The 12,288-nt window shown below is 36.1% G+C and overlaps 1 protein-coding gene across 3 annotated transcripts in view; it reads left to right on the forward strand.

The window, feature by feature from the left end:
* Nucleotides 1-1,766: 1,766 nt before the first annotated feature.
* The window catches only part of SCG3 (secretogranin III), a 47,651-nt gene continuing 37,129 nt past the window's right edge, over nt 1,767-12,288 (forward strand). For 2 of the 3 annotated variants that reach the window (XM_007479956.3, XM_001380585.5), the window contains exons 1-5: nt 1,767-2,290; nt 2,894-2,946; nt 3,310-3,355; nt 3,497-3,709; nt 8,633-8,775. In XM_007479956.3, coding sequence (XP_007480018.2) covers nt 1,768-2,290; nt 2,894-2,946; nt 3,310-3,355; nt 3,497-3,709; nt 8,633-8,775 — 978 coding nt within the window. In that variant the 5' untranslated portion in view covers nt 1,767. The remainder of the gene's footprint in view (nt 2,291-2,893; nt 2,947-3,309; nt 3,356-3,496; nt 3,710-8,632; nt 8,776-12,288) is intronic. The other variant, XM_056810198.1, reaches the window with a different exon arrangement.

Genomic DNA, 12,288 nt, shown 5'->3' on the forward strand with positions numbered 1-12,288 from the left:
TCAAATGTAATAGATTGCTACTAACAGCAATACAATGATCCAGGACAATGAGGGACTTATGAAAAAGAATGCTATCCACCTCCAGAGAATGAACTGTTGGAGTAGAAATGGAGATCAAAACATATGATTTATCAATTGTTTATTTGGGTATATGTCTGGAGGTTTGGATTTTATAAGATTATTCATTTACAAAAATGAATAATATAGAAATATGTTTTGTGTAATAATGTATGTGTAATCCAGATTGAATTGCTTGTCAGCTCTGGGAGGGGAGTGGGAAAAAGATAGGGAGACAATATGGATGATATAATTTCAGAAAACTAACATGGAAATTTATCAAAATAAAAAAATGTGAGAAGTTAAGGGGAGAAATAAGTTAAGAGAGGAGGATAAAAATAATCACTCAAATTTATGTAATTTTTTCAAGTTTACAAAGTTCACAACCCCCCCCCCCGAAATGTCTATGAATTCCTTGAAGATTTATGGACCTAGTTTCAGAACTCTTCCACTAGAAGAATGCTGTTGAGCTGAAAAACCAATACAACTTGCCAACCTTCTTTTACCAGGGATTAAAACTCTGAAAATCCAGTGACCAACCAACTTGATTATAGTCCTGATTATACTCCCATGGTCTCTTATTTTGGTCTTCTACCCCTCACAGAGCTCCAAAAGGATAGGGTTATTTTAACCATAACAAACATGACTTCTAAGACTTGTAGCTTGATTTATTCAGATTCCACATTAGACACCTGGTAAGATATCCAATAATATGAACAGTATCTCTTTGCCCCTAAATACTGCACTCTTTTTCTCCATAGAATATTCCTGTTACCACGATTTCTTCTCTTCATGGCTGGCCTCCATAGGAATCAAGTCCTAGATCCCAGTAGAATTTCTTGAAAGCTTATCCAGCAAGGGCTAACATATATGTCCCCCTCTCAAATGGTCTTCTGGCATTCTCTTGATACTCATATCAGAGAGAACTTATTGAAAGAACATTAATTGCTATAAGAAAGACATTTGTTTCAGGTTTCCCATTTATTAGATTGAAATTGTGTTGACACTTTCGTCACTTTGAGAAAACTGTATGAGACTGCTCAATTCAAAAGCTGATGTGGTATTGAGATGCAAAAATAAGAGAGTCAGGAAATTTTTTAAAATAAAAATTCGATCTTTTAAAAGTCAGAAATTTTTCAAGGAGAGAATTTATATCAAATCTCAGGGCTGAGAAAGTGCTCTTAAGCAATTAATCAAAAGATTATTGAGAGAAAGAAGGTGAGTAAATAAGGAAAAGCTAAGAACTCTTCAGAGCTAGAGTTACATTGAAGGACCTGGAAGGCCAACATGGACATTAAAAGATGGGATGTATGTTTCTCCTCCCTTGTTGAGGATTCTGCAAAGTGGTTTCTCAATAAGGTGCTATGAAAACTCAGAGAAAAAGGGAATATAGAAAGACCTGAAGCTTTTGGAAGTATGGCACAGTGGATAGTGCTGTACTTGGTGTCAGATGAATTTTAGTTCAGATCCTACTTCTTACATTAGTTCTGTGTCCTTGGAAAGAATCCATCTAAATCTCAATTTCTTCATCTATAAAATGTAGATAGTAAAACCTGCTGGTATCTTCTTAATAGGTTTGCATATATCTGAAATATGTGTAAAGTACCATGTAAATAAATAACAGCCGTTATTATTAAGGAGTTAGAAATATATCAACCTTTGACTGAAAAGTACTCACTCCGTCCCCCGTCCCCCATACATTCACTCGAAATGAAACAGTCCTGGGGTCGGCTGACTCTTCTTTTTCCCGCCCCTAGCCTGGTTGGAGCATGCGCCTCCTGTCCTCACATCCTCCAAGCCGCGGGAGCTGAGTATGGACTACGCCCTAGGAAATTGATTCTAGTCTGGGGGAGTTCCGAGAGCTTCGGTTCCCAGAAACTTCAGCACCTCAAGGAGCGGACAGCGCTCTCGCGTCCCTTCCAGACAACTTCGGCATCTTGGAAAACCCTTTCTTCTCTACAGCGTCCAGGGCAGGTGCAGAACGGAACAAACCATCTCCTCTCCGTCTACTCTCCCTCTCGTTCCATTCCTTCTTCCTGTTTTTACTCCTCCTCTCCATTCATAACAAAAGCATCGCTACCAGTGCGGGTGGGTCTCTGCAGTTCTCTCTGTAACGCCAAGCAGTTTCCGCAGGGAGTAAGAATGGGGCTTCTCCGGATGGGGACGATGATTCAAGTGCTGGCGCTTGTCCTCAGCCAAATTCATGCTTTTCCCAAACCAGAGCGCAGCCAAGGTAGGTGTACATTCACCTTTCCCCGCCTTTTTTTTTTCAACCAAGATAAAGCTTTGGCATAAAATCCTTGATGTCTCACTTTCTGTTCAAAGCAAATCCATATATATTTGGCTGAAAACCAGAAAAAGCTATTTTGATATAGATCCAAGTCTGAAATTTTATTCAAATATCTTACTTTGAAAAGAAAAAAAAATACCACCACACATACATTTTTGGTTTTGTTTTCTATTTGTGTTGCAACATTTTCCAGATATTTCATCTATGTCGTTTTCAGGATAGATTTTAATCTCTTAATTAAGTGAATCTAATTATATTTCTACTATTTTAGAAAGGCTTTTAAATTGAATTTTTTAAATGTGTATTGGATATAGAGTATGAACCTATAATCCAGGAAATACAGTATCTAGAGAAAAATTCTATCAGACAGTTTTTCTTAACATATAATTTATCTCCCTTGAAATCCTAATTTCCTCTCCCTGTAGATTTTATGAGCACTTAAGGCATTCTTTTTATAAGAGAAATGTAAAATGTTTTTGCTATCCATGTTTAAGTTAAAATACATGACTTTTCATTAATTATATATAATGTGTGTGTTTATTCTAGACAAATCTCTACACAACAGAGAACTAAGTGTAGAAAGGCCTTTGAAAGAACAGGTAGGTAAAATGAAAAACTATAAACATTTTTGGGATTTTTCCATTAATCACTAATTCTTATTATGCATTATTATTATGGTAATTATAACATCAAAAAGTTTAGGAACTAAGTAGTCCTTACCACAAATTAAAATAAGATCTCTTGATGAGTGAAATTTACTTTTAGTAATATCTGGATATTGGATGATAGAATCACACAGAGTTGAACTGCAATAAATGCTGAAGACATAATCTAGCATCTTTTGCATTATGAGGACCTTATTTGAAAATATGTGAACTTCTAGAGATTTTCTTGAGAGTATAGTAGCATATGTATAAACAATGACTGGAACCTTGTTATTTGTTTGCTTATTTCACAATCAGATTGCTGAAGCTGAAACAGATCAGATCTTGAAAACAGCCCCTCCAGGTAAATGTGTGTGTGTGTGTGTGTGTGTGTGTGTGTGTGTGTGTGTGTGTGTGTGTAGTCATCATTTAACTACTCTAAATCTTTGTAATCTTATCCAAAAAGATAACTATATTATGCTGGACTTGGGGGGATTTCTTCCAGAAAACAAAGGAGGGGAGAGAAATTATTCTTCTGATGACTTGAACCTGCTAAAAGCAATAGGAGAAAAGGAGAAAAAAGAGAAAGAAAGGAAATTAGTACAAAACTCACCACATAATAAGAAATTGATTGTGGAAGATGTAGATTCAACCAAGAATCGTAAACTTGTCGATGACTATGATTCTACTAAAAGTGGACTAGAGAATAAATCTCAAGGTATTTAAAAACAAACTCCTTCCTATTTGCTTTACACTCTATTGAAATTTAAGATGATTAGAGGATTAAGATAATTCCATATTTAAGAAATATCCACAGAATACTAATAATTCTACAGTATTTAAACAAAAAATTGTAATAGTCACAATCACTTAGCAAGACAACAGGTTTTATATACAGCCCCAAGGTTGATTTTTCTTTCAAGTTTATCAATGCTTTCGGGAAAAGAAAACATTTGTAACAGTCAGATCTCTAGATTGTAGAGCAGAAGACCTGAGTTCAAATCCCGATTTAGACACTTATTAGCTGTATGACCCTAGACAAATAACTTAAACTCTCAGGTTTAGTTTCCTCCTCTGGAAAAGGGAAACAAAATTAATAATAGCTAAATGCTCCTCATAAATAATGTTACTTTATGTCAACAAATTATTAATCACCTAAATGTTCCTATAATATAAATAAAATTAATAACCAGTACTAATAGCAGCTACTCAAAGAGTTGAAATAATGTGTAAAGTCTTTTGCAAACCTTAAAACACTACATAATATTCCATTTGATTTAAAATCTCAATATAAAGTAAAACAATAAAATTAACATCAAAATTAGTGATACAAAAGATGAAAATTCTTTAAATAAAAGAAAATGCCTAGTTTCTATCATTTCATGTTCTATTCATTCGTCTAGTGTGTTAGGTATGGAATGGTACATATATCCTTAAAGGAAGGGATTCATTCTTTCATTCTCTATATGGATGCATAAGAATGCCTAATGTTCTTCTCTTGTGCCTTTATTCTGGTCCCTGATCAAAGGAGAATTAAACTCACATGACTCTAAAAGGCAACTACTAATTAAATTTGCTTTTTAATAAAGAAACACAACCTGAAGAGTGGTCTAGGTGAGGAAACTCTATTTTGCCTTATTTTTTTAACTCCTACCTTCCACCTTAGAATCAAAGGCAGAAGAGTGGCAAAGGCTAGGCAATGAGCATTAAGTGACTTGCCCAGGGTCAAATAGCTAGGAAATATTGGAGGTCAGATTTGAACCCAGGATTTCCTGTCTCTAGGTCTGGCTTTCAATCCACTGAGCTTTACCCAGCTGTCCCCTTTTGCCTCATTCTTAAAATTGATAACTGCTCTAGAAAATGTGATTTCTTTTCAAATCTCTGTTCTTAATTTATAATTCTAATTACTGGTCTTGTAGTCAGTAGACTATAAATATATCTATACATAACTGATTGAATCATTTTGATGGAATTGACTGATTTAGACAAAAGGTTATTTGATTGAATTGACTGGCCATTTCAATGAGTTGTGCATGAAAGCTAGCCACATGATGCATGCCCAACTTGACCACTGACTTGTTGTATGACAATGGGCAATTTAATTTTACATCCCTTAACATTTTCTAAGTATTTAGGAATGGCCTAGAATAGGATTTACCATCTTGTATGATGACAGAGTATAGATAGATCCATATCTAAGAATATATAACCTATACACATCTATATAATCTACATATGTATTATATACATATATAAAATATCTAGATATATAATCTATATCTATTTCAATTGATATATGCAATAGTTGCTGAAATTTACAACTGGAATGGACTTTAATGGATCACCTAGTCCAAACATATATTCATGTGCGTATCTCTTATCTTTAATCTTGATTGGATTGGATTTTACATAGTCATATCTAAGATCTCCTAAATAGGTCTGGGATGGAGCAAGACACAGTTATAGACCAGAGAAAGCCTCTAACTCTTAGTAATGTTTGAGGAGAATGAATTGTGAGAGTGATTCTGGTCTACTTTCATTGCTGAAGGAAGGAATGATATTTTTTCAAAGATCTTATTTTGAAGAGGAAAAATTATTACTCTAGCTCTGAAACAACCAAAATTACTAATAAAATCAGAATACCAACTCTGCTAAAGGACCCTGGAAGACTTCTTGAAGTCCTTGGAGTAACTAATAGATGTAAGAATGATTCAAACAACAACTAATCTGAGGAAGCTCTGAATGAGTTTATGGCTGTAGAATCAACCTTTAGAAATAATCACTTGTTATAGGGTGTTATTCCTTCAAGAATTAGATAGTTGTGAATTCCCTGGCTATGTGTTCAAGAATCTCCTAAAAATAGTAGTTCTCCTTAGTCAGGTAGATGATGACTTGGGGATATGGATATAGTAGTTATATCCTTTTGTCATCAAATCATCATTCAGTGGGTATTTGATAAAAGCTAATAAGATGGAATAGCTGAATGACTCAGTGGATAGAGAGCCAGACATGGAGACAAGATGTCATGGGGCCAAATCTGGCTTCAGACACTTCCTAGCTGTGTAACCCTGGGCAAGTCATTTGACCCCAGTTGCCTAGCCCTTACTGCTCTTCTGCCTTGGAACCAATACTTAATATTGATTCCAAAATAGAAGGTAAGGATTAAAAAAAAACAATTAATAAGAAATGAGCTTGATTTTTCCATCTGAATCTTGCCTCCAGCATGTTCTATCTCTGTAGTTTTCAGCAAGTCATTTAATATCATAATGTTCTCAGTTTCCTAAACTATAAGATGAAAGGGATGAACTAAATGACCTTGAAGTCTCTTCTAGCCCTCATTATAATTTTTTTTAATTTTATCTCTTATACTTGTCTTCCCTCTGGGACCATATAAGAGAAGAGAGAAATAGTGTCATTTTTGCATATTTAGATGAATGATCCTGTATGTTCCTATTCTCTTCACAGCTATGGTCAAAATGTCAAAAGTAGAGCCACATACAAGCAGCTTTCACACATCTGTTCCCAGCATGCTCTCTGACAAGGACCATGCTAACAAAATTCTTCCAGTAGCTTGTGTAGTTATTAATAAAAAGCTCATGGGAACTTTGAAGTGGAAAGGAGAAAAGATATTCCTTCCCCTCTGTGCATTGCTAGCATCCTCCCTATTGGAAGGGGGAGAAGTAAGCAAACTAAAAAACAAAAATAATCATATTGCTGTCTCCAGATATAGAAAGCAATCTTTCTTCCACTAATCCTGAAGGACAGAAAAGACAAAATATTTTTCCATTCCCTGATCAAATCTAATGTGGGATTTGCCTCCATATCTTTACAATAAGCCTACAGATAAGATACTTAGGGTTAAGGAAGAGTTAATTTCTGTACCTGTAAAAGGACTAAAAGGTATTGAGGGCTCAGTGGAGGAAGAACCCCCCCCCCAAAATTAGGGATACTTCAAAGTATCAAAAGATATAGTAAACCTGAGTCATATTGAGTTTGTGATAACAACTCTAAAGACTTTTCTTGGGTGTTTGTGGTCTATTCATTTCCCTTGTCCATGGTGTTGAACTAAACCATAGAAGTGAATCTGAACAATTACACCTGGTTGCCTCTGTGTGCTTCTCACCCCATTAGTTCTTTATGTTCCCTTTGAAGCTGCATAAAGAAGTTGTTTTGCCAGAGGCTAAGGAGGTCACTAGCTCCAGGGAATCCAGAAAGGGAACTGAGAGAGGATTTTTTTTCCTTTTGTTCCCTTAGAAAATGTGAATGTAAAGGGCAGCATCAGAATAATAATACTCCAACCTCCTAATCTTATAAGAACATTATGAAAGTTATTTGGATAGAACTAGCCAAGGAGTAAATTAGCTGAGGGTTGTTTAGTGTCCTGGAACAGAAATTGTTTCTTAGATTTCAGGCATAAAAAAAATTGCTGCAAGAGATTAGCCTAAGGGTAACATAAAGACCCAAGGGCCTTATAAGCTTGATGATGTACTTCGGATGGCATAGAATGGAAATGAGCGAGAGAGGCCTGGCAGATCTCCAGGGAATCTGGTGCAATGCCTCATTGACAGCCACTCTCCCTTGCTATTATAGTTCTGTTTCCCCAGCATTGGTCCTAAAGTAATGCAGTGATATTTTCCCCAGTAAATCTGGGGACACATATTTGTATTCCATACTGCATAGATTTGCATATTAGGAGTTTAAAATAATAGATTCAGAGGACCTTAGAGACCATCTACCAGCCACCATAGAGGTATTGACTTTCACAAGGTCATGTAGGTAGTGGCCAGAGTAACATTTGAACCTATGTCTCCTTACTCCAAATTTAGAGGAAATTTTTTTTTTCTGCAAAGCATGGAAAGCCTTAACCTTGCATGTAAAGCCAGAAGACATCTTTGAGATCATCTTGTCCAACCCCTCCATTTTTTAAAAACCCTGAACTTCTATCTTAGAATCAATACTAAATACCCAGGGCAGAAGAATTGCAGAGGCTAAGCAACTGATGTTAAATGACTTGTCCAGTATCACACAGCTAGGTAGTGTCTGAGGAGTTCTCCTGACTCCAAGCCTGGTACCCTGTCCCCAACCCTTTAATTTTACAGATAAAGAAACCAAATCCTAAAAAGATTAAGTAACTTATTCAATGCATACAGGTAGCAAATAGCTGAGCTAGGATACAAACCATAGTTCTCTAATAGGAACCAGAAATCCGGGGTTCTTTCCACTTCTTCATGCTGCATCTATTATAAAATAGTCTTAGAAAGCTGCCTTGAGTGCCAAGAGGTTAAGTGATATTGCCACGAGATTAGGATTTCCAAGGGAAAATGCCAGAGCAAAGATCCTCCTTCCAGCTCAGCTAAAACAGGAGTGACAGTTAAAACAGTAAAACCCCAGAGTCTTCCCCCCGAGGGCTTATATCCAAATTCTCCTCTTTTCCTCTTAAAGCTAATCCATGAAACTTACTCTATCCCATACTTACTTCCTACATTCATATAGTCAGTTTGTGTTTGAATTAAGACTTGAATTCCAATTTTTATGACTCCTAAGCTGGTCCTCTATTTGCTATGCTGCCAATTTATACAGATTGTGAAAATATTTATCAAAAATAGATGATTAGAAAGTAACACAGTTATATATGTTCTAGATGATCCAGATGGTCTTCATCAACTGGATGGAACTCCTTTAACTGCTGAAGACATTGTCCAGAAGATTGCCACCAGAATTTATGAGGAAAATGACAGAGGAGTATTTGATAAAATTGTTTCTAAACTTCTGAATCTTGGCTTGGTAAGTCTAGAATATCAAAATTAACAAAATACTTAATTTGCTTGAAAGCAGCCATGACAGTAAGCCAATTGGTTGCTGGTCTATCTTCTTACAGAATTCTATCCTTCCCAGGAAAACAAAATCCCCTTGTTGCTATATGAAGTTGAGCACTTGTGTAGGCTGTGACTGAAGGAAAGTCTTTTGGTTTATCTCTCTGGAGATACTCTAAGGATACAGCCAGGGACCATGGACTTCACAGTTGGAAGGGATTTTAGGGATCATCTAGTCCAGTGACAACAAACTCAAATAGTACCTAGATGTCTGACCTTGAACAAGTCATTTAACCCATTTGCCTAGCCCTTACCCTTCTGTGTTAGAGTAGTTACTAGGATAGAAAGTAAGGGTACTCAAATAGAAACTCTTTGAATCATATAGGACTTAGGAAATTAGAAATTAACATTTTCTACATTGTGTTGTCCAATTGTTTCAAACTCTTTGTGACCCCTTATAGGGTTTCCTTGGCAAAAATACTGGAGTAGTCCACCATTTCCTTCTTCTACTCATTTTACAGATGAGGAACTGAAGGAAACAGAGCTAAGTGACTTGTCCAGGATCACAGAGATAGTAAGTATCTGAGACTAAATTTGAACTCAGGTCTTCTTGTCTCGAACCAGCCCTCTATCTACTGTGCCACCTACCGACTTTCTATGCTATATTCAATTTTTATTTATTTTGTTAAACAGTTCCCAAAATTACATTTTAATCTTTTTCTGTCCTTTTGGAAATTTTGTGGTTCTTTTTTAGTTTGACACCTCTTATCTAGTTCAAACCCCTCATTTTATGATTCAAAATTGAAGCCAAAAAAGTTAAGTGATTTCCATAAGGTCACATAACTAGAAAATGTATTTTGAGCCCAAGGTTTATTGCTTTTTTTTACTCTAATTACAGTACTTTTCTATTATATATTTTTAAATTAAATTTTATTTTTATTGTCATGCAAAACACACTTCCATATTGGTCAATGTTGTAAGAATAAACTCATACATAACCCAACCCCCAAAATAAAACCATAAATACACTAATGTGAAAGATGACTCCCAAAGTTCTTTCTCTGGAGGTAGACAGTATTCCCCATCATAAGTCTTTCAGGATTATCCCACATCATTGCATTGCTGAGAGTAGCCAAGTTTTCACAGATAATCATGTTCCAAATTGCTGTTACTGTATTATATATATATATATTTTTTTTTTAAAGATACATTTCTATTGATATTTTCTCTTTTATTTATCACCATAGTATCCCATATATCCCTCACTTTTCCTCTCCCTCTCCTGGAGACCCACCACATATGACAAAAAATATTTTTTGGAGAGGGAAAAGAAAAGTCAGTACAATTGATCAATACATTGAAAAAGTCCCAAAACATGTGTTCTGTAGCACCTCTGGCCTCCATAAAGTAGGCTGGGAGTGTCTTCTCCATTTAAGTCCCACTTGGTCTTTATGATTTTGTTATGTTTACTTTTGAATGGTTAGTGTGTCCTTCTTTTTACTTATTGTCTGTGCTTACTTTGTGCTCTGTATCATGTGCCAAGCACCATACTAAACACTTTTATAAATGTTATTTCATTTAATTCTTACAACTAGGCAAACAGTGATTAAGTAGCATTCCTAGGGGCCCAGAGCTAGTAAGTATCCAAGGCTAGATTTGAAATCAGATCTTCCTGCCTTTAAACCAAGTATTTTATTCTCTTTGCCACCTGCCAAATAAAAGGAGGAAGGCAAAAACAAAGGATGTGGCAAGGGGACATGGCAAAGGACTATCAGTGACAAACTTCAGACATTTCATTTTGTTAAAAGCTGTATTTGCATTGGGACATTTGGCATCATAAAAACTGAACAATTAAAGGATTGACCTTCAATGACAAATAATGACTCGCTAGGAAAACCTGGAGAGGATTCTCAAATGGAACCTGTCATAAGTCCTGAGTTCTATTTTATCTGTGTTTTACACAATACTGAGTGTTCAGTACATCTGATATAATATTCAAATCTAAAATCCTGATGGAAGAGAAATTTAATGTAAGAGTTTGTGCAGCTTCAGCATTATTTCAGGATTAGATTATCTCCTAATTATACAGGAATATTTGAGCTATAAAGTCAGTATTCTCTGCAGCTCCTTCTCAATTTAATCTGTCAATGAATAGGATCCCTACAAGGTGTTAAGGATACCAACATAAAAGTAAGCTAGTCTCTGCCCTCATGGAGTTTGCATTCCACAAATTCACATTTAGTAACTAAAAGATATATATATGAAATAAACACAGAATGGGGAGGAGAATACTAACAAGTGGGAACCAAGATGATTCTCCTGAAGGAGAGAGCATTTGACCCAAGACTTAAAGGAAACCAGGGGTTCCAAGTGGCAGAAATAAGGAAGGAAGGCATTCTAAGCAGAAGGAATAGCCTAGACAAAGACAGAGGTGGGAGAGATGGAATGTTCCATAGAGAAAAATAAAGTCAAAGTGGGCCAGGCTTGAGGGAAGGGAAGGCTCACATATGTGGTTAGGAAGGGCAATTAGTGGTCCAGACAGGATCTGTAGCAGGCTAGTGAGTGGGATTTCCTTATGGAAAGCTGTGCTTTCCTGCCCTGCCATATGGTCTTAAGAACACTAAGATAGATGGCAACTAGGTGGCTCAGTGGATTGAAAGCCAAGGCCAGAGCTGAAGGGAAAGGGGTATCCTGGGTTCAAATCTGGCTTTAGAAACTACCTAGCTTTGTGAACCTTGGCAAGTCACTTAACCCTCTTTGCCTAGCCCTTATCTCTTCACCAATAACTAGTATCAATTCTAAGAAGGTAAGAGTTTTTTAAAATGAAGACCAGAGATATTTGAACACGGAATTAGATAAAACCCAGACACATCAAAAAAGAGGCATCTCCAGCCTGGTTTTAATTAAAGGTAGACCCCCTTAAGATGTCAGAATTTTCTAGAGTTAAAGGATGTATTGATTCAGATCTAGAAACCCCAAGTTAGTAATGTGACACAATTTCAGAATATATTTCAGAACATATTAAATGCTGCAAAGTCCAGCTCAGATAATGGCAAAGGCACCATACTTGAAGTCAGGAGAAAACTGAGTTTGAATGCCAACTTTAATGTTCACTAGTTGTATCATTATAGAGAAATAACCTAATCTCTCTAAGTCTGAGACTCCTCATCCCATAAAAAGGGGATATTACTATGTTAACTATATAGTGGGACAGTTAGGTGGCACAGTGGATAGAGTGTGTGGAGTTCAAATTTGTTTTCAGACATTTACTCACTGTGTGACCCTGAGTAAGTCACTTAAATCCTTTTTTTTGTCTCAGTTTCTCATCTTAAAATGAACTGGAGAAGGAAATGGCAAACTGGTCTGATATCTTTGCATAGAAAACCCTAAATGGAGTCACAAAGGGGTGGACACAACAGAAACAACTGAACAACAGTAGTATATACCATAGAATAATTGTGAAGAACAAATGAGATAATGTATG

This window comes from Monodelphis domestica, chromosome 1 (genome assembly GCF_027887165.1).
Source record: "Monodelphis domestica isolate mMonDom1 chromosome 1, mMonDom1.pri, whole genome shotgun sequence".
NCBI classification, from domain to species: Eukaryota; Metazoa; Chordata; class Mammalia; order Didelphimorphia; family Didelphidae; genus Monodelphis; species Monodelphis domestica.